The following is a 23,375-nucleotide window of genomic DNA, read 5'->3' as shown; positions in this document are numbered from 1 at the left end:
AATCACTCTCCAACATCAGGAAGGTGAGAAAGGTGAGAGAGAGAGAGAGTATAGAGACGATCAATGACGATCAATCCAATCAAATCGACCCTGAGCTCCACACGGTCGACAATGGTTTTGTTGCTTTCGCGTCTCACTGTTAGCTTTTCGCTTTTCTGTACATGTGGTCAGACGAGGGTTTCAACTTGTCAACCAGTCTTTGGCTCTTTGCTGATCGGCTTCTTTCTCTGCACGAGACATGCAGATCGCCGAAGATTTGATTTAATCGGAGTAGCCGATTTTTTCAGTGGAAGAAATTGAATGGCTGAAATTGACTGTGTGTGAATGCTGTGCCCGCGAGAGGTGGGCGTTTTATATGTCTCTCTCGATTCTCTCCAGCGGAATCCGGCACCTTAACCCAGAAATCTTGCAAAAATGTTTGGCCAGAATCTCTCTTCATCTACGAAATGTTCTCCTCCACCTTATCTACTTTCGTCTGCAAAGTGAACAAGTAAGCATCGAGACAAGCTTTTCCGAATTCAATCAATGGCGGCATCCACGCATGCTGTCGATAGTTCTGGCAAGAAAGTGAGGAAACCATACACCATCACCAAGTCCAGAGAAAGCTGGACGGAAGAAGAACACGATAAATTTCTCGAAGCTCTGCAACTGTGAGTTTACCACTAATCCTCTCACTTATATCTCTTGTTATCAATTTCGCCTGTAATTTCGTTTTGGTTGCTTATTGTTTATCTTTAAGTAAATGAAAGCTTTATTTTGAAAATAGGGTTCGGATTATACTAACTAGAGTTGTTCAATGCCTACAAGCAAGCCATGTTTAGTTGACGGATAACTGATGCTCTGTCATGAATACTTGGATGAAAGTCACCAATGCCAGCTCTAAAATGTTCGATTTATAGAAAGAAAACCTGTGGGAGATTTTATTCTGCGTGATTTGGATGGATTTACTTGACTTTGCTTATTGGTTTGATGCGCAGGACTGGTTTGAACCGTTAAACCTCATGTCGTCCAAAGCTCGTATAGACTTCCAAGTTCCAATTCAACCATTGCTTTCCCATTATTGATTTGACTTGCCATCACAATTGGTTGTTTGTTCCGGCTAGGAATTTCAGTCTTCTTAATGTTGCAGTTCCATCTTTTTAAGACTATTCCTTTTCTTACATTGAGCAAGTCCTTATTCTGAAACTCTCCATTTTTTCACATCTCTTTCTGGGATTTAGGTTTGATCGTGACTGGAAAAAGATTGAAGATTTCGTTGGTTCAAAGACTGTAATTCAGGTCCAAGGAATAATGATTGCTTTTCCAGTTTCAAGTTCCAACTATGCTTCAATCTCTAGATTCATTTGTCGATGTGCTGAAATTAAATCAAATTTAATTATTAAATTATTTGTTAAGTTCTGAAGCTATTTCAGGTTGTAATACCTGACTCTGTTATTCGAGCTATCCTTAGATTGGACTGGTTTTATATCTAAACAAACATTTGTTACCAGCAGTTTAATGCTGAGTGCTTTTCATCTAAATGCTTGCTTTCCAAAAGTTATCATTGCTTGTGTATCAGTGTTCCATTGTTTGTGTGTCACTGTTCTGAAATTCAAACTTTGGTTTAAAATTATTTAGTTTTATCATATTGTAATCATGATGGTTTCAGTTTTTGGTGGGCCTGATCACTTTGTCCTTCTTATTTAAAGTGGTCAAGTTGCTGTCACAGGCTGTAATGCTGAGGCATGAGTTCCTGATGCCATAAACAGAAAAATAGATAATCGTAAAAGGGCCGCAATATTACATCCTGAACATCTTTACTATAAATCTCTTGGTACCAAGATATGCTTATGGGTTCATTCTATAGTTGTTTGTCTAGCTTTTTGCTTGTTTTCTACCCCTCCTCTGTTTATTGTCCAGTAATCTAGAAAATGGGTATTTCCTTGATACATTTTTCCTTTTTCTCCTTGAATTCTTGGTTTACTTTTTTCTTTTTGAAAAAATATTTTGGGAGTTTTATGAATTTCTCATCTCTCTAGCTTCAACGGGAAATGCCGGCATTTGGTTCTTCATTTTTCTTATGTCTGGTGTTGCTTCTACAAAAATTTCATTGCTGTGTCTTTGTGAACATACATTTCTTTTTATCAGTTCATGTCTAGGCTCTTTCCCCCCTTCCTTTGAAAAGTGTAAGGCAAGTGCATGTTGCGGTCTTTTACTTTTTGCCTTTCATCGTTGTAGATTCGGAGTCATGCTCAGAAATACTTTCTGAAGGTCCAGAAAAATGGTACAATGGCACATTTGCCACCTCCACGTCCCAAGCGTAAAGCTGCTCATCCTTATCCTCAGAAGGCATCCAGAAATGGTTTGTAATTTGTGTCATAAGGCCAAGATATTTTGGCTTGAAAATTTGAATGATTTCTCGAGAACTTGATTGACACGGCAGTATTTGTAACGTCTTTTCAGCTTTGGCATTGCAAGCGTCCACAGCTTATCCTTCAACGCTGAATTTTCTTGTACCTGGTTATTCCCCATGGGAGGATACATCCATGCTTGTAAATACTACATCAGATGGTACTGTTCCTGCAGATGAGTACGTCGGTCTCCATGGAGTTGAAGGCATGGGTATTTTTGTATATGAAATTTAAAATTTTTTATTTGATGTTGGAAAATTAATTTTGGTTTTAAAATGTAAAAACATAGGTAGATGTTTTTCCTAGAGTGTACTTTCCCTGATTATGCTTATACCATCATTGATTCAGCTGATATTGGCAACAAGGGAGTTATTACAAGGGCAGGGGACAGCAGCATTAGTGCATTTGGAAGCTCAATTAGATCTTTGTCCAGTTGTAACATACCAAAGCAAGGAAAGCAAGGATCTCTGCTCCATGGTACTCCTCTTGATGGCTACAAATTCTCTTGTTGTTCTTCCTCAACTTTAACTGCCTAATAAGCTGAAACAAAATATTGCATAAGAAATCTGGGTTCAACTGTGTGTGTAATCAGGGTATGAGGCTTTTTCTGTTACAGAGTGTATCTTCTATTTTTACCTGTCACTGTAATTATGATGTATGTATGTATTTCAGTACTTACGCTTTGTTAGCCATGAAAGGATATGCATAGCTTAGGCCTTGTATCTAGCATTGCCTCAAACAGAACTGATTGGAAGGCAAAAATCCCCGACCCCATTTAGTTTGGGACAAGGCTTATTGTTGTTGTTATTGTATGCTTTGTTAGCCATATGTTGGTGTTTTCAGAATCAGGTTTTGTGGAGGTGTAATGCTAACTTAGGATCCTATCCAATTATTATTGAAAATGCAAACTTCATTCTTACTAGGATTCCACCATAAATTGCAGAAAATAGGGTTAGAATGTAGAATTCAAAAAGAAATGGTGGAAATAGAAAACTTCATTTAGAACAAAATCTCAAAATATTAAGAAGAAACCAGAATTATGCATGAGAGGGAGATTTCGCTTCCTCTTGATCTAGTAGGCAAGCTGTTCTAAAAGTCTGGGAGAGTTGTGCTGGATCTGAGTCTCTGAGCACACTTTGCATGCCCAGAACTTTAAAATTTCTTGTTTTTTTTTTTTTTTTAGGGGGGGGGGGGTTATGTGATGCAAATTTAACCTTATCATGAATATGGTTACCTTTTAGGTATCAGAAAGAGGGATTTACTGGATGTACAACAACAACAATTCAGCCTTAAAAAAGGCATACCCAGTCCACAAGGCTTCCACCACTGCAGGATTTGGGGAGTGGTGAGGGTCGTAAGTATGCAGCCTTTCCTCTTCTTTGAAGAGAGGCTCTGCCAGACTTGAACCTGTAACCCCTTTGGTTACATACTTACATGGTAAAATTTTACCGCTGCACCAAGACCTCACCTGTAACAACAACTCAGGTAAACCTCACTAAATGGGATTTTCTGTGTAGATCCCAATAAGAATAAAAAATAATAATAGTGATGATGATAAAGAGGGATTTACTAGATGTACAACAACAACAATTCAGCCTTAAAAAAGGCATACAGTCCACGAGGCTTCTGCAACTGCAGGATTTGGGGAGTAGCGAGGGTTGTAAGTATGCAGCCTTACCCTTTCTTTGAAGAGAGGCTGTGCCAGACTTGAACCTATAACCACTTTGGTTACATACTTTCGGGAAATAATTTTACCACTGCACCAAGACCTAACCTGTAACAACTCAGTAAACTCAATTAAATGGGATTTTCTGTGTGGATCCCAGTAAGAATAAAAAATAGTAATAGTGATAATGATAAGAAATAGAACAGCACAAAAAAGAGTCAAAAGACAAAAGCTTTAGGCATCCCCCAATTTAGCTTTGAACCATATCATAGTTTAGGAATTCACCCAATTTACCTATGAATCATATCGTGGTTGCTCAACACTCAAATCTGAATCTGATGTGAATTGGGCAACCAACTATACAGATCAGTACCAAAATATGGAAGTCACCCTGAAATTTCACATTGGAGTCTACATACTGTTGCACAGGAAAAAAACTCAGGAAATCAGAAGTTGAGATTTGATTGAGAACCAATCTCATGCCTGTCATCTTTCCTGGGATGATAAACTAAGCTTTAAAACCAGAAATCAGAGAAGGGGGAAAGGAGATAATGTGTTTTGGGAAATTCTCTGTTGTCAGGGGAAACTCATCCCTACTGCTATGAATCTGCACAGAAGAAACTCAGAAATTTTACTGGATCAATTTTAAAATTTGTGGACTATGATATATTGTTATTTAAAGAACAGAAAAACTAAAATTATGATAGTTCTATTCAAGGAAAAAATATCGATCGATATGGGAATTTCGGCCTTGAAAAAGGTCGAAATTTCCATGTTTCGGTCGAAACTGGATACTTGTTATCTGACTCTTGAAAAGTCAATTTCGAGCCTCAAATGCACTCAAATTGATTTGGATTTTTGCATACTACCTATTTCAAGCATAATAAACACTATAGAACTAATAGTTTACTAAAAAACTACTGAAAATGTAGCATCCAACATTCCAAGTATATAGTACATGAATCAGAGAAGAAGCGGGAATGTTATTACTTACAAGTCTATTCTATTCAAGCCTCAAGGTCTCCCTCTTCTGTCTGCACCCCATACAAATGACAATACAACTCCCATGATGTTTGCCCCATATAGTTTTGGACATAGTCAACAACTGCATCTCTGTACGTGGCCTCATCCACATGCATAAGATTTCCTGACGGTGGGAAGTTGTGAATCTCCAAAGGAACTGGTGGTGGTGGGCCTTGTGGCTATGGAATAGTGTGGAAGATCTGCTCAACAAATGAAAGAGCACCCTGGCTCTCAGGAGAAGGATAAGGATACTGATAAGGTCCCAGTGGCTGACTCCGATAATTGACAGTGGGAGGGACACCATAAGCTCCATAGGCTGCTCCATAACCATAAGGCTCCACTAGTGGCTGATTGGCCTGACCCTGAATTTGATAGCCAGGAGGGACACCATATGGTCTATAACCATAAATTGACTCGGTAGAACCAATACTTTCCACAACAGTATCATATGAGGACTCTGCAGGCCTATGCCATCTGGATCCTCTGGAGGTGGAGGAGTCTCGAGCATCATCAATGCTCATCAATCTCATAGATCCCACCAAGCTCTCGGCATCGGGTGGACGGTAGGACCCATATGATGGCGTGTCCTCTGTGCTCCTACTGTGCTGTCTCCCCTTCCCCTTCCTCGAATATGTAGAGGAAACATTTTTGTCTCGAGATGCAGTTCCAGTATGGTCTGAATCCTGTGTCGCGTGGGTGAACTGATTCTCGCTTGTGAATCTTGGTGGTTTGAATCCTCACAAATGGAGGAGCAAATCAAGTGTTTGAAGGAAATGGAATACTAGAAATTAGGTGTAGAAGGGGGGATGAAAGCAAGAGAAATCACCAAAATTTCCAAAGGAGGTCAGAATGCAGAGGGTGATATCGCTCGGTAGGTCGAAATAGCGTCGGTAGGTAGAAAACTGGCTCGGTTTGGACACTTTATAAGCTGCATAGGTATCATTTCGGCCCAATATGGTATCGGGCCGATATTTCAACTCGTATCAACCGATATATCGGTCGATAAGAAACGATATTTATACTTTTTGTTCCTACAACTACATTTCGTTTCGATTTCAAAATTTGTAGACATATTGATTGATATTTCGACCATATCAATCGATTTTTGTTCCATGGTTCTATTACAAGTTCAACTCTTGTACTTGGAAGATTCAATAAGTAAAAAAACTAAAAAAGCGCTCCTACTCCGGTAAGACTTATTATGTCTCCAAAAGGAAAGGAGGGAGGGGGCAGGCCTGCAACGCCACTGAAATATTTCCACTGGAAAAAGTATGAAGAATGGAGAAGAAAGAATCTTGCATTACCAGAAAATAACTCTTTGATTTTTGTGAGTTCTGACTCAAGACTCTTATTTTGGAAAAGGTTAAATATTTAATGATACTGAAAAGTTTCATTTTCATGAAAGTTATAGCATGGCGGCAATGTACTGTTAGTAGGTACAATGACCAAGAAGCATCACATAGCAGTGCTGTCAACACTTTATCTAGACCTTTATGTTTTTAAAAATGAAGATGGTACAGGGACGAGAACACCAAAAAGAAACAGGAGTTCATTTTTCCAGCACACTAAATGAACACTCTTTTAGTATTTGTGTCTCAGAAGACTGCGTTATTCATCAGGACAGTATATTTTGTACATATATACAAAGAATTAGGGTGTTTGTGGTAAAAGAAGCTCTAAGGAGGGTGAGACTTGGCAAACTTCCAGGCTGAGATGAAATATAGAAACGTGTAAGAGCTTAGAGTCTGTGTTTTATCTTGGCTAACCAAGTCGTGTAATTGATAAGATTCTGAGCACATGGAAATGCCAGAAGAATAGAGGAGAAGCCTGCTGCTTCCAATTTACAAATATATTCAAATCTACTGTAACTATAGAAGCATAAACTTAGTGAGCGATATGAAATTATGGGAGAGGGTTACTATGATATTCCTAAAGCTTATGCTAACTAAGAGGTCTTGAGTTCAAGCCTCCCAACTTTTATCACCTCTAGGAAAACCCGTACTAAAAAAAGGTAAAAAGAAGAAAAAAAGAAAAAAAGAAAAAAAAGGAAGATGAAAGAAAGAAATAAAAGAAAGAATAGGTTTAGATATTGCAAGGAGGATCCCTATATGATCTTTATTGACCTATAAACAGCCTATGACAGAGTCCCTGAAGGGTAAATCTAGCAAGTACTACAGAAGAGATGATGACAGAGTCCTTGAAGAGTAAATCTAGCAAGTACTATAGAAGAGATGTGTTTCAAGTAAATAAATGGACATAATGGAAGATATGAATGATGGTGGGGTGACAAGTGTAAAAACCCCTGAAGGTAGTGAATAACTGATTGCAATTTGGTTACATCCAGGATCAGCTTTAAGCCATTATTTGTTTGCACTTATAATGGATGTACCTGGGACATTTAAGATGAGGTTATTTGGTGTATGCTTTTTGCTGATGACAGTTTTGGTGGATGAAACATAAGTTAGAGATTAACACAAAGTTAGAGTTATGGGCATCAACCTTAGAATCAATAGCTTTTAAACTGAGTACAATCAAGACAAAGTATATGGCGTGTAATTTTGGTTGCACTATGACAGCTAATGAGGTGGTAAAACTTGGTGAGAGTGGGATATTTTACGAAGTTAATATTTTTGGCATCTTAGCTTAATCATGAATAAAGAAAGTGACTTAAAGGACGGTGTTTTACATAGAATTAAAATAAGATTGATGAAGTGGTGAAGTGCATCCAAAGTTTTGTGTGATAGGGGTATTCTTGTAAAACTCGGAAGGGGAATTTTTTTTATCGGGCAATCATATGACAGGCTATGATGCATGGTAAGGAATTTTAGGCAGTTAAGAATTATCATATAAATAATTTAAGTGTAGCAGAAATAAGAATGTTGATTTGGATGAATGTCAAAACTAGGGAAGATAAAGGAAGGAATGATCATATTAGAGCTGGTTTGGGAGTAGCTTCAACATATGGCTACCTATGGGGAAGTTGTTTTAGGTGCCATGGCCATTTAGACAAAGGCCTTTGAATGCTTCAAATAAGTGACTTAATCCATATTGAGGGAACCTAAAAGAGCTAGTGGCAGACCTAAACTAATCTTTAGGTGATTTGGTGAGAGAAGACATGCATGGCTTAGGCCTTGTATCAAGTATGACTTCAAATAGAGCTTATTGAAGAGCAAGAATCCATATAGATTTTGGATAAGGTTGACTTGTTGTTGTTGTACTGCCTTTGTGCCTTTTTGTTGCTTTCTATCACCATATTTTCCTTTTGTTTTTTTACTGAACCACTTTGGTTAATACACTGTTCCAAAATTTTGCAGGTATTCCAGACTTTTCTGAAGTATATAGTTTCATTGGAAGTGTCTTTGACCCTGACAGCATAGGTCATGTGCAGAAGCTCAAGGAGATGGATCCTATCAGTTTTGAAACTGTGAGTTTCTTGTACTAATTTCAAGTTTTTTTAATCTTTGGCATCTTATGGCTTGGTTACTCTATATTAGCAAAGACCCATGTTGAACCTGATTTGTGAAAAAATTGATGGATTTATATGAGAAAACCTGCTGTACAACCAATTGACAGAAAATGGCATGTAGACCCAATGAGTAATTGGTTACTGTACAATGATCATTCAACACAAGACAACTCAAATAAGCCTTATCCCAACAAGTGGGGTTGGCTAGATGAATCATGTTTCACCAATTCAACAACTGAGAAAGGACCATTTGTTATCAATCTCTCTGAAGTATAGTGTACCTACCTCTTATGTGTGACTCAGTTGCTGGTTGCCCATGTCATACTTTTTAGAGCAAATTGCACTGGCACCCCAAAATGGAGGCTTTAAAGCACTGACACCCCACTTTATGTTTAAAAAACACAAACACCCCAATTCGTTAAACATGTTAGTCCATTCTATTAGTGAAACCATTAACCTATTATTTATTTTTTTTAATTCCAAAAATGCCCTTGTCAAAATCTGAGTAAAAAAAAGGGGCCAAATCTATTATCTCTCCTCACTTGGCTCTGCTGCTTCACCCTCTCCACCTTCAGCTCCGGTAGATGCCGCCATCACAACCATTACCGCCTCTGGACTATAAGACTCCAGAGCCTAAAGAGTTTCAAATACTAAAAACAAAGGATTCATTACACTAGTATGCACCAGTAACGACCACCTATCAAACGACGCCGGAGAAGTCTTCAACCTGGAAGCTCAATCAATCAGGAAGGTTGAAACTTCACAATCTAAAGTTAAAAGGAAAATTCAAGTGAGATTTTTATCTCACTTGAATTTGGTTTGACCCAACAAGGTTGCAGTGCCACCGATTAAATCTCTCTCTCTCTCATTTCCTCTCTTGTCGCCGATGTCTTGGTGTCAAATGTTATGAGTCGAAGGTGGTCAAGCTCGGTGGCGAAGATGGCAGAGGAGATAGGCAAGGTTGATGAACAGTCTTCCGCAACAATATCAAGAGTGTCCTGGCCTTCCATTCTTCGTTGGCCAATCTTAGTTCCGATTCTATTCTCTGCAACCCACCAAAGAATGGTTCGTGCAATATAATCCTAGGTGTTTGACCAATAATCATGACCAATAATCATGATCAATAATCAGTATCCGGCGTGAAGGCGGTGTTCTGGAGCAATGGAAGCCATTATGCTTATATTGAAAAACACAGACACCTCGCTCCCGAACACCGCTTTCCGATTCTGTTCCTCCCTGTTTTTTTGCAAAGAATAAAAGAATGAAAAATTAAGGAAGAAAAGAAGATGAAATGGAGTGACTCCATAAAGCCATTTCAGCATCAATTTTATCGTCTTCCCAATGGAACCCATGGTACCCACCACCTAGATGAGTAAGAGAGTGTAATGCCATATCTTGAAGTCCCATTCCAAACACCAAATCTGCTTCTCCTTCTTCTTCTTCTTCTTCTTCCGTGTGAATGAAAATTTTTGAAAACCTTGAGGTAGGAATTGTAGCCGCTGTATTGTTTAGTGAAGTGAAGGCAACATCATTCTCTCCAATGTTCATTTCATTGCTACAGATTTCCTCAGTTTCTGCAGGTCTAAACATTTATGCAACTTTAGCAGCTGCTCTTTGTATACCTTAGCATCAGCAGATTCTGGCAAGCGTAACTGCCACGCAGAATCTGCAAAATTAAGACAAGTAGATCGACCCATAAGGCGGTAATGGTGGTGGCGGCGTTCGCTGGCGCTGCCGGAGCCGGAAAGTGGAGAGGGTGAAGCAACAGAGAGGCGAGTGAGGAGAGAGAATAGATTTGGCCCCTTTTTCCCCCAAAATTTTGGTAAGGGTATTTTTGGAATTAAAGAAAATAAATAATGGATTAATGGTTTTCCTAACAGAATGGACTAACATGTTTAATGAACTGGGGTGTATGTGTTTTTTAAACATAAAATGGGGTGTCAATGTTTTAAAGCCTCCATTTTGGGGTGCCAGTGCAATTTGCTCTACTTTTTAATATATAAGGGAGACCAGAGATGTGACACAGAGTTCTCGCTCTTCCTATCGTGGTAGAAGACTAACAACTGATGGATATAATCATAATTATAGTAGGAAATGAACTTAGTAATCTAAAACCCAAACTACTTAACAAAGAAATGTAAATCCATGGAATGGTGGTCCTTGAATACCCATGGACCCCCAGACTAGATCTATATTCTAATGGCACCTCCTCAAGCTGGAATTTACGCACTTTGGTTAAGAATAGGCTATTCAAGTTTGAAGATACGAGGATAAATTGCTTTCCTTTTCCTTGAAGAGGAATAAATATATTGAGCATTTTAAGCTTTGGAATTAAAATTTGAGCTAAAATTTTGAACGCATTTATGATTGTGCAAATAAAAAAAAGAAAAATATAAAGATTTAACGGAAAACAAGGGTGAAAATTTCATGTGTAGTCTTTGGACTGATCCACTCGATTTGATTCAATCTAGCAATTTAAGATGGAGATTACAGATCTAAGATTGTGAGACTTATGCTAACCCCCCCCCCCCCAAAAAAAAAAAAACAGAAAAAAAAAGAGGATTGTGAGATGTGATATTTAATTATCCAACTAAAAGGGCGTACCTAGTGCCGAAGCTCCCACACTGTGGGGTTTGGGGAAGGGACTTTCTAGGCAGCCTTACCCCTGCTTTTTGCAGAGAGGCTGATTCGAACCCGTGACCTCCAGTGCACAATGGAGAGACTCCACCATTGCGCTAGGCCCGCCCTTCTGATATTTAATTATCCAACTGTCACAATTAAAACCTAATGAGAATCTGAATCCAGCGAGTCCCTAAAATTTCTCTCAATTTTGTCTCTTCTCTAACATCGAAGCGCGTGATTTTAGGGATTCATTAGATTCAATTTCTAATTGGGTTCTAATTGTGACCATTGGATAATTAAATTCCACGTGTCACAATCCTAGATACTAATTACACAAGGGATTGTAGGTAACCTCGAGGGGTGGTTTAGTTGGTAAAAAAAATCAGCACACATATAGCCTAGCCAAAGGACCAATTGTAGTACCTGGCCAAAGAGCCTTGGGGAAGACGAGTTGCGGCTAGAAAATTCAAAGTGAAGATCTACTGTAGTTTCTACATCTCTCTGCATATGTATATATTGTATGAGCAAACCTACTCAGATAAAAAAAGCTAAAGAAAACTGAAGTCAAAAGACTCTATGGGTGCCTGTAAGGCCTGATGAAAAGTACCCATTGTGAGGAAATTAGGGGAAAATGCCAGGCGAGGCTCCAATGAGGTGAGACCTAAGGCTCTATATGGTTAATTTTTACCTGGAGTCAAAAAAATAAAAATTATATATATATCCCATATGGCCAGTTTTTTGCACGACTGGTGATGTGCGATAATACTTACAAGAAGATTATAGGATTTACAAATAATAGATGCATGCAATGCAGAAAATTATAGAGGGGCTTGGAGATGCATGCAATGCAGAAAAGTTGTCATTGATAATCCAGCCAGCTGTAGCCGATGCTCTTAATGCAGTAGCATTACTCTTTGATCAAGCCAGAACAAAAAGAGGGAGATCTAAATTTGATGTAGTCTTTGAAGGCATCATAAAAGGCATATTCCTTGATTGGGAAGATGTCGGCCAAACAATATTGGACTAACCAACTCGAAGATATAAAGGATATGACACTCTTGAAGAAGCCACCATGCAAGCCAAGCTCATCCTTGGCCCAAATTACTATATTGACCCGAAGCTCAGGGTAGCACCACCGTCACAACCATCCTTTACTGCGATGACTCAGAGAAGACTTTTCTCTACCATTGCGAAAATATGAAGAAGAAGAATGCAGAATATACAGAAGAATTAGTTTTCAGAGCCACTAGGATCAACAATCTCAACAAAGAAAACACTGAAAAAGAACGAGCTCTCCAAAAGGCCAAGACAAGACAAAAACACAAGAAAACGCCGCAAACAAAAAAGAACAGAGCAACCGACAAGAAAACAAAGCCAAAATACGGGGAGAGAAACAACCAGAACCACACAACCCAAAACGAGAAGGGACAAGGAGAGACGAACAGACCAACACAAGGAAGAGGAGGGGCCCAAAACCCCACAACCACAACAGCCACCCGAAGAGGAACGAGGGAAAGAAAAAAAAGGAAAGAAAAGAAAAAACCCGAAGGGACCCAACAAGGGGACCCACCGCCCCACACCCAAAGACGTAAACAGGGAGAGGGACCAACAAAACACAAGGAGGCCAACCAAAAGGACCACAGATCAAGGACAACCAGAAAGCACAAAGAACCGACCAGGCAAAAGGACCAGCAGACCAAGCAGAAAAAGGGAAAAGGCCAGGCAGAAAAACCCGCAACCAACACGGGAAAAAAAGGCCTCCACAAACAGCAAGGAAATAAGCAGTAGGCAAAAACCGCGAAAAAGGAACAACCAAACAAGGGAACAGAGCAACCGGGAAGCCACGGCGAAGAAACAAACACGCGACAACGACCCACAACGAGAATAGAAGAGTCACATGGAAAAACGCAAAAGAGCACACCAAGGACAACGAAAGAGTAAAGGACAAGAGCAAAAGCTCGAAAAAAAAAGGCACAAGCCGGAGAAAGACAAGGAAAGGGCACGAAGAAGGCCAAAGAGAGAGAAGCAAAGAGGCACCAGCGGAGAAACCGAAGACCCAAAGAACAGAAGGGCACCCCGAATGGTGCAAGCCCAGGAAAAAGAAAACCAGGAAGACCCAACAGCAACGGAACCAAGCAAGGAAAAGAGACAAGGCGCAAAAACAAGAGGAAAGAGGCAGCCACGGGCCCACCACCCAGGCCCCAAACGAGAGCAAAGAAAGAAAACAAAGAAGAGCACGCACAGGCAAAGGAGGGGGGAGCGGCACACCCCCGACACACACAAACGAACACCAGGGCGAACGACCCCCGGGGGGGAAGCGAAAAGCAGAAGCGGGGAAGTTTCTGGAGAGAATAGTCATTAATTTCAAACAAACCAACAGGAAGGGACCCCAGAAAAACAACCCACACACAACAAGGAGGATAGAGGCACGCGAACCAGGAGAGGGGACCCCGGCCACATTTACGGGCCAACGAGGTCGGAAAGGGGGAAGAAAAATGGGGGGGCAGGTCGCGGCGGGGTCGTGGTGCCACCGTGCCCTGCGAAGTCGCCGCGGGCCCGGGATGAGCGCGGGTTCTGCCGGCACTCCAGCCAACCAGGTATGATGGGCAGGGCACGTGGTTTTTAAAAACTTTCTTGCACATCATCCTTTTTGTAGAATTACAGAATATCATATTGCTCTTGTATGCATTATATTTTGGTAAAATTGTATAACCGAAATAACTGTAAAGTATCTAAAAGATATTCTTAAGGGGTGTTAGAAGTTGGTTTAATCAGCTCAGGTTGTCTTCTAGAAGGACCAAAAAGGAGCCAAAATACTGTTCATGTGAACAGTATCACAGCCCTTTTTTGGCCTTAAAGGAATATTGTTTAAATATTTTGTCGGGCCCAAGAGTAGATCATGTGAAGCTATTATACAAAGAGTGAGGACTTATTTGAGTTTATTTTCTTTCGAATTCGTTAGTTTCTGTTTTAGTATTCATGCCTGTGGCTGATTTATAAAGCCTAGTTTCTTCTAGTAAGTTTCTATTTATGTTGTTGCTGAGAATATTGGCTTAATAACTCAGTAAGTTCTAGTTTTTATTTTAAGTTGAGTAATTTCTATAGTCTATGTAACTTGCTGAGCAAATATTAGCACTGTATAAATATGTAATAGGCTGTTCTCAGCCCTTAGATTTGATGAATTGATTAATGAAGGTTTTGCTTTGAGTTTATTTTCTTGCCTCTTTGCTTGAGTGATTAGAAGGGTGAGGACATTGTTGTCGAGAGGTGAACATCTAGGGCTGAAGAAGCCTTGTTCTCTATAGGTGAGTCCACCTATTCCTATTCTCTATTCTCTTGTTTCTTTTCTTTTCTCTTTTATTTTTTTATTTTTTTATTTTTTTATTTTTATTTTTTATTTGTTGAGATTTCTCTCTGATTTGTGGGTTTAATTGGGGCTAAGTCATTTTTGATCTTAGCTTTACATGATTTGGTGTAAGAGCCATGGCTGAGGAGGATCCTAACCATCCTGTCCATGCTCTCTTGTCTACTAGTGATCTTAATTTAATTTTTCAAGCTAGCCAATGTTTGATGATCAAATTTGATACTTCGATAGAGCAATCCAGGAGTGTAAGGCTGAAAGTTGTCCCAACTACCATCCACCTCCACGGATACTACCATGGAAGTCGTTGAAGTTTTGAAGATGGAAGATTCTGAGAAAGTAGGCTTAAGTACAATCTTTGAATCTGTTTCAGATAGGTTGGCGTGTGAACCTAAATTGGAGATGAATGGGCTCGTGATGCTGCCCTTGAAGAGTGTGAACAAACCGCAGGTGACAACAATGACATCTATGAGGTTGACATTGAAACTCCAACAATTTTTGTTGCAATAGAAGAGTCAATTCTTGGTGTTTCAAACATTGGGGGTTTGCCATGCAGCCATGAGCAATGTAGTTGAAGAAAACCATTAAAGCGACCATAAATGACAAGCAAGAAGTTAATGGATTTATGTTTAAAGAGGTTTCAGATCCAATGGGGACAACAGATAATGGGAAGTTGTACACGTGGAATTTGTATTCCACCGAAATACTTTGAAGAAAAAACTCCTTACCTGGATTACATTCATATTCTCAAGGAGCTTCAAGAATATATATTTGGAAGAAAATTTGACATCCACCACAAGAAGATTAGCATACATGTACCAAAATTCGAGAACGGATTTTCTCTAAGCAGAGAACTGATGTAAAGCTTGGCTTTTAGACTGAACCATCTTCTAACTGGCCAACTGGACCAGGTAAAGTAGCCCAGTTGGTTTTCTTGAAGGACCGAAAAAGGCCAAAACACTGTTCACTTCACAGTAATGTGAACAGCATCACAACCCTATTTTGCCTGGAAGAAATATTATCAAAAGATGTTGTGGGGGCCCCAAGAGTGATCAAGTGAAGATCTTTTATGAAGAGGGAAGACTGATTTGAGTTTATTTACTTTCCAAATCATTAGTTTCTATTTAGTATTCATGCATGTGGCTGATTTATAAAGCCTAGTTTCTAATTTGATCTCCATTAAGTTTCTATTTTGTTGTTGTTGTGAATATTGACTAAATAACTCAGCAAGGTCTAATTTCTATTTTAAGTCTAGTAGTTTCGATATTCTATATAACTTGAAGAGCAGGTATTAGCACTATATAAATATGTATAGACTCTTCTCAGCCCACTAATTTGATGAACTGATTGATGAAGCTTTTGCTTTGAGTTTATTTTCTTGTCTCTTTACTTGAGTGATAAGAAGGGCGAGGATCTTGCTGTTGAGAGCTGAACACCTAGGGGTTGAAGGAGCCCTGTGGTCGAGATCTAAATGCACATATACCCATTCTCTATTCTCTGGTCTTTCTGTTTCTACTTTGTTATTCTAATTCTTTGATTTGTGGGTTTTTTTTGCTTGGGGCTAAGCCATCTTTGATTTAGCTTTATATTATTTATATGAATAAAATGCAGGCTATGGTGGAAATTCATATTTACTCCATCATTGGTTTAGATAGCTCTTTCCCATTTTTCTTTTTCTCTTCTCTCTTCTCAGTTCCTTTCTTCTTCCTTGTCAAAATCTGGTTTAGTTTCTACTTGGTCTTTGTTCCAAATAATCACTGTGAAAGCATATTACTGATTCTACCATAAATGTTGGGAAGTCCTGTATTTGATCCTGGATATTGTTTTTATGTGGGAAAGTGAAGAGATATATGTAGTTGAAAAGGAAAAAAATTGGGGGGGGGGGGTTTACTGTCTCATTTGATCTGTATACAACTGTTTATTGCCCATCTGCCATCATTGCTATCCTTGAGTGTGTTTAATCATTATTCGTCTAAATCTTTGTCTGTGTAGGTCTTGTTGCTGATGAGAAACCTGACAATTAATTTGTCAAGCCCTGATTTTGAACCAATTGTAAGTTTGGGTTTTCCTTGTAAATATAGGTGTATTCTTCTCGATTCCACAGTCATCTCTTCCAATAATGCATTCAGCTAATTTTTGTCTTTTGTAATTGCTAGTTGTAGACATCCAATTGTCAAATCTTGTGAACTTTGACTGTTGTCGAGGTTTCAATGATCTGGATTACTCATTATCCCTTTACAGGGTTTCAACTCGTTAGTGAATCCAGTAATTAATTTGAGTTGTCTCAAAGGTTATAAAGAAGCTGTAGTATAATCTGTATTGCTAGTGAATAACACAAAACGAGAATACAATCAAATGTCATTTTTGTTCCTTCCATTCTTTTTCAAGGTAAACTGAAAGTGGTTTATGTACCATCCCCCCTCCATTCTAGTTCTGTTTTACTTTTAAGGATGAGTTTTCATGGAAAAAATTATGAAAAACAGGAAGATTACTAAAAAGATTACCATGGGTTCTTAGTACTGCTCCTATAGTTTACCTGAGAGTTTAGAAAGCCTCTTCCTGACTCATCTATGGCTTGGCATGTTGATGACTTTTATGTTGGTACAGATAAAGGTTTTATCATCATATGATGGCAGTAACGACACTGCAGGAGGTACATCTGTAGCAGTTGATGCGAGCCAAAACGATGATCTTTCATGTTGAACGGTTGGAAATTTCTCATTTGTATGTATTGTCTCCTGTTATATTTTCTATTTTCTTTAACATGTAATATATTCTGGATTTCTTGGAAATATATTTGCTTGAGTAACATGAGCTCAATTTTTTAGCATGAAAAACATGAGCTCATTTTCAATGTTGAAGCTCTCTAACCAATGTAACACATCGATTTTTCTAGTGTTAGATCAATTTGATGGTAGAAATTGGAACAAGGGAATGGATTCAATGGGAAAAGGTGAAAAAGATATGAACCCATCCAAATTTCTGGGTGTTGTAGGTCTAGCAGCTCAAACCTTTGATTCGATTGGTTGAATTGGCTTCACGGTCCATTCAGGGGTTGAACCAACCTTACGTCTGTTCGGCTCGCTAAGAATCCCTGTGGTCATTCCGTCCATTAACACTTTCATACTGTTACTCATACTAATTCAGCATAAAAAAATATATAAATAAAAAAAAGAAGGAGAAAGAGTCAAAGGAAAATATCGAGAGAGAAAAGGAGAAAATAAATTGAAAAGAGAGAGAAATTAGGCCACCTGATTGTGGTCATCTAGGGAAGATTTAGGAGTAAATTCCTACCGTTTAGCTTTTTCAAATCCAAGTTTTCTCTTTAGTCATTTGCTAGGAAAGAAGAGAAAAGAGATTAAATTAATAATTTTTTTTAGGGATTATGAGTAGTTAGTTTCTAATTGGAAGCAAAATTTGTTTCCTCTTAAAAAAATGGATTTTAACTATAATTCTTCCTCATGGATTAATTCATGGAGTCGACTGTTCCAAGTTTAAACAGAGAGAGGACCATGCATCAGATCTTTGTCCGGTTGTAACATAGCAAAGCAAAAAGCAAGGATCTCTACTCCATGGTACTCCTCTTGATCTCTGTCTTCTCCTGCATAACGTCGGCGAAATTTTGCCAACATTTCAGGGCTTCGCTAGTTTTGCCAGCCAACGTAACCCTGAAATCCAGTGAAGTTTCAAACTTTGTATCTTAGTAAAGAGAATCATAGCCTCACCTCTCTAGCTACCTGTAAGGGTTATGATCCCATTCAATGCAATTAAACAAAACAAGCTGCATGAACTTTATAAATTAATATGTTTTATTTAATACTTCATACTGATAGAAGGACATACACACATACATATTAAGAATCAACTTTTCCAACATAATAACTAGGTAGTTCAGAATTCAGATCAATCTGAAATTGAAATTGAAACGACATACATATATATATATATAGATAAACTGAGACAAAGTTTGCAGGCTTAACAATCAGGCCATCCACCTATTAGTTTGGGGGGGTTGTAGAGGAATCTCCCATCAATAAAATTAATATCACGAGGTCCAACAATGACTGTGCAGTTGTAGCAATCGTTATCAAATATCACATCATAAACGTTTGCATGAGTTCGAGGACGAGCAATCTTGTTCTTTTGATACCAGAAATTGCAATAAAAAAGAGTGTTGAAACTATTATCCATGAAGTAAAATGCCCAGGATTGATTGAACCCTATTGCCTTCTCTCCTAGATCATCGTCCTTTGATTGGCAATGCAAGTGCAATCTCTTTCCTGGACCTATCATGTTCAGAATGGTTAGAGTAATCTTACCCCAATAGACAAACAAGGCTGATGAGTGCATCGCCAGAGAAAGAATGATCAGAATGGTAATGAAACTAGTAGAAGTAAAACGACTCATTCTGTTCTTCGATCGATCTGTCTGTCTGTGTTGTTTATGAGGCTTCTTTCTTTGATCTCTTCTCTTGGCACACATCAGCTTTTTATATATATTTCTCTACAACCCATTCTACTGGTAGAGAATGATGAGTTTGGTTTTCATTTAATTTCTTCACTAAAGCTAGCTAGATGGGTAGTCACATGAATTGTTTCACTTCAGTTCTTTAATTTAGACATTTTGTCAATTTAATGTACTCGTTTTCTTCTTCCACCACCATTGATTTTTGCCAAATTTCTATTTTTTTGGGGTGAAATTAATATTGTCAAATTATTGCATGTGAAATAAGGATTGTTAATAAGTTTTAATACCATCAAAATTTATTAATGCTATTAATTAGGTATAGTATACTAAATATATGTCAATTGATATACTACAATGTGGCATGTTTGTTTTTGACTCCTATTTATCTCTTATAACTTCTTAGGCTTGTAACTCAAATGGTGGTGTTTAATTACTTGTTGTGTGTTAATTTGGTTAGATGTTCAAATTATGAAAGCACTTTTAATTTTTGAAAACAAGGACAAGGTTGGTACATCTAATTTTATGAGAACTTGTTCAGAAATTTGCACGAACACTTGTAAGATTACCGTAACCATGAACTTTGGTAGAGTCGAAATGTACAAGAAGTACTTTCCTAAGGTATTTAGACACATTGATTTGTACAGCACAGGTTCCAAATATGTCTTCACACACAATATTAGTCAGCCCAAACCTTTTAAGGTTGCACCCCAGAAATTTTACTTCAGATGCAATTAGGTTGTATTCACTACTTAACAGAAAGACACAGGGAGAGAGAGGTGGAGGACAATTTATTATAAAAAATGAGCTTGAAAATGGGTTTATGTAGAGTTCCAAAAGTTGGGGGTGAAAAGGTAAGTTCACCTCTCCCTTTGTGAGGGTACTTAATCAGCTCACTTTCCTAAGTGAAGGTACTAATGACATTTATACATTTCCACCCAACAACGGATCAAGGTCCATGACAAAATGGCTTTTTTGATAAAGTCCCAACTCCCAAGTCACATAGAAATATTAATATTAACTATAATTTTTTATGTGTTGGTCCCTTTAGTTGATCATAAACTAATGTCGGATCCCCTTAATGCAATATATTACGTGCGGGTCCCAAACAAACTAACACAGTTAGTCGCCGTTAAGTATATTCAAATTTCAAAAGTAGAAGTACCAAAATGCTCATTGTTTATTGTAGGGATATTTTTAGAATTGAAAGAAAATAAACGTGATTTAACTATTTTGACTTTTGAGTGATAAAATGGACAAATATATCCAATGAAAATCTAATTTTGGGGTCTCTGTGTTTTTTAAATATAAAGTAAGGATGTTAGTGCATTAAGGCCTCCATTTTAGGGTGCTGGTGCAATTTGCTCTATTATTATTATACATTTTTTAACAAATGATAAAATTTGAGTTTCCACCACCTGTGACAGATATCGTACCTTTTAATAATACTATGGTTTCTCTAAATTAGAAGGTGTGAAGAATTCTCAAGTGTGAAATGCTATTGAGGATTACCATTAACTACATAAATAATTGGATTAAAAAAAAAAAAAAAAAAATCTGAGGTGCATTTGCAACGTGATTTGATCAAAGATCTACGTCCATGGGAGAAAAATAGCCATTAAGATTTTTTCATTATCTATTACAGATTTGCTAGTAAATACATATCAATTCGCATGTTTTGAAATTTGGAACGGGAGAATGGAAAAAAGTGAAAGAAGGAACCAATAACAAATGATATAGGTATATCATATTCATTATTGTACAATTTTTAACAAATGATAAAATTTGAGTTTCCACCACCTTTTGATAGGATACCATAGCTTCTATTTCATTGACATTGCCTACTTTATAATAGAATAGTTTCTCTAAACAGGAAGTTGTGAAGATTTTCAAAGTCCAAAATGCTATTGATCATTGCCATTAATCATGTACAAATTACAGATTGCACGCTTTTAAGTAAGTTGGTGCCTGTACAATCTTATATAAATAACACACTCTTAACATTCCATCTAAGATTTTATTAACTCTTGAATGATGTCTATATTACCTTCATCAAAGCCAAATGATATAGCTATTTCATTTAAACCCTCTCATACTGAACCCTTAGTCCTTTCACTCATCTTGTATCTATACCTCTCGTAGAAAATTACCCACTTTTGTGAAAAACCACCACACCACATATCGGAAAATCTCTCTACCCAGTGTCCTCTTGCAAAAAAATCTCTCTGCCCATCGTCCCCTGCCAGAAACTCTCTCTGACCACACAATACACCTTGAAGGCAGAAAATAAAAACCTTGGTTTCGATTTCAGTTTCAGAATGAGTTCTAGGCCAAGAACTGTTTGTTCATCAAAAGCAAGAAAACAAAGAAGAATTGGGTTTCAGAATGCACCTGGACCAAGAATTTATTCCGAAATGCATACAAAACACAACATAAAATAAGCGAACACTCCTCAAGCAGAATCAAACAGCCACTGAAACAGCTCGCCAAGCTTTCAGCATGATGGAATTGGAGCTACATTAACTAACGGAACCCGGGGGCAGAACTAGGGTTTTGGAATTATAAACCTAGTTCAAAGCAAATCGCAAGTCGACGAAATATATTGACTCACTGAACATCTCCAGAAGCCACAAAGTATAACTAAATCATCGAACAAAACATAGAAAGAAAAAACTACTGAAAAGATGAAGAAAGAATGAACTGACCACACAACGATAAAAGCTGTTCTTCGAGAGACTCCGGAGCATCTCAAATATTGGAAAGGCTATCATCTTCATCTTCTGCTTCACCACCTTCATTGACAGAAGGAACGTGACCATCTTCAGCTTCACCATCAACATCACGAATCTAATCTTGGTTTTGTCGATAGTTACTGATTTTCAATAAAAGCTTAGAAGCTTGAGAGTACGATGCCAGCCTATCTGACCTTCAGGGTGTATTCTGTGATCAGAGATTTAGCAGGGACCGTGGGCGGAGAGATTTTCCAACAGGACGTGGTGGTTTCCGGTGAAGATGGACGTTTCTGTAGAAATTAACCTAAATGGTTGGATATAAGAGGGTTTAAAAGTGGTATTTATATCATCTGACTTTAATGAAAGTGATATGAACATTGCACACAGGAGTTAACAGAATCTTGAATAGAATATTGAGTGTGCCACTTAAATTCGTGCAATCTAGGGTTTAAGCCCCACTAAAACATGTAATATGTAATTTTATTTATCTGAAGTATATGGACTATTCTCGATTAATTTTATTACATGATTTTGCTAGAGTTGTACATCCATGGGAGAAAAGATATGATTCTGCTAGAGGTCTATATCCACGGGAGAAAGGTTTTTCATTATTTTAGGGTTCCTAGTCAAATAACAATACGTGAAGACAATCATAGCTTCACCTCTCAACCTGTAGGGTTTAAGACCCGATTCAATGCATTTAAAACAAAACAAGCTCCATGAAATTTATTAATGTTTTATAATTTAATATTTCAGATAGAACATACATATTCAATTTCAACTTTTCCAACATGAAGGTAAGATTTAACTAGGTAGTTCAGATCAATCTGGAATTGAAACGACATATATATTACTGAACCAAATTTTGCAGGCCTAACATTCAGGCCATGCACCTATTTTGTGCTGGTTCTCTTTGTAAATCCCGTCACGAAGATAAATTTCCTTAGGTCCAACTAAAACTGTGCAGTTGAAGCAACCAAAATATTTTTTTGGGTTATAAACATTTGCATAAGCACTAGCACGAAAGTCCTTCCTCTTCTGATACCAGAAGTTACAATAGAAAAGAGTGCTGAAAGCAGCATTATTACGGAAGCTCCAGTCATATTCTTCACCAAAGTCTAGTAACTTCTCTCCCAGGTCATCTTCTCCTGATTTACAATGCAAGTGCATTTTCTTTCCTGGACCTATCTGGTTCCACACTGTTACATTGATTTTACCAAGCCAATCAAAATCAGCGGAATCAAAGGCTGATGAGTACTCCATCATCACAGCAAGAATGATCAGAATGGGAATGAAACTAGGAGAAGTAAAACGACTCATTGTGTTCTTCGATCTGTCTTTGTTGTTTATGAGGTTTCTTCGACCTCTTCTCGTCGTATGAGCTTTATATATTTCCCTACAACCCATTCTGGCGGTAGGGAATGGTTTTAATTGTCACTTTCCTAGGGTTGGCTGAGGGCATGGGTTGATCTAATTTCTTGCATGAAAATGAGTTTGGTTTTCATTTAATTTCTTGACTAAAGCTAGATGGGGAGTCACATGAATTGTTTCACTTCAGCTCTTTAATTTAAACATTTTATCAATTTAATGCATGTACTCGTTTCCTCTTCCACCACCATTGATTTTGTCAAATTTCTATTTTGTTGGGGTG

The 23,375-nt window shown here is 38.0% G+C and overlaps 2 protein-coding genes across 3 annotated transcripts; one reads left to right on the top strand and one right to left on the bottom strand.

The window, feature by feature from the left end:
- On the top strand, nucleotides 1–18,393 carry LOC149023323 (protein REVEILLE 8-like). Of its 2 annotated transcripts, none has more exons than XM_089143859.1 (8): nucleotides 1–650; nucleotides 1,221–1,278; nucleotides 2,218–2,341; nucleotides 2,443–2,601; nucleotides 2,739–2,867; nucleotides 8,394–8,503; nucleotides 16,521–16,580; nucleotides 17,136–18,393. In XM_089143859.1, exons 1-8 carry the CDS (start codon nucleotides 526–528, stop codon nucleotides 17,229–17,231), a joined length of 861 nt encoding a protein of 286 aa, XP_088999985.1. In that variant the 5' UTR covers nucleotides 1–525; the 3' UTR covers nucleotides 17,232–18,393. The 2 variants fall into 2 exon arrangements, with proteins under 2 accessions (XP_088999985.1, XP_088999986.1); XM_089143860.1 differs by having other exon boundaries at nucleotides 3–650; nucleotides 2,443–2,595; nucleotides 17,136–18,389.
- Nucleotides 18,394–22,597: 4,204 nt separating this feature from the next.
- Nucleotides 22,598–23,131, bottom strand: LOC149023322 (S-protein homolog 3-like). Its single transcript, XM_089142741.1, has one exon. It carries the CDS (start codon nucleotides 23,129–23,131, stop codon nucleotides 22,598–22,600), a length of 534 nt encoding a protein of 177 aa, XP_088998867.1.
- Nucleotides 23,132–23,375: the final 244 nt, after the last annotated feature.

This window comes from Hakea prostrata, chromosome 2 (genome assembly GCF_041222555.1).
Source record: "Hakea prostrata isolate BN-2017 chromosome 2, UWA_Hpros_2, whole genome shotgun sequence".
NCBI lineage: Eukaryota > Viridiplantae > Streptophyta > Magnoliopsida > Proteales > Proteaceae > Hakea > Hakea prostrata.
Note: the sequence above shows the minus strand (reverse complement) of the source record. Positions and strands in the feature narration are given on the sequence as shown.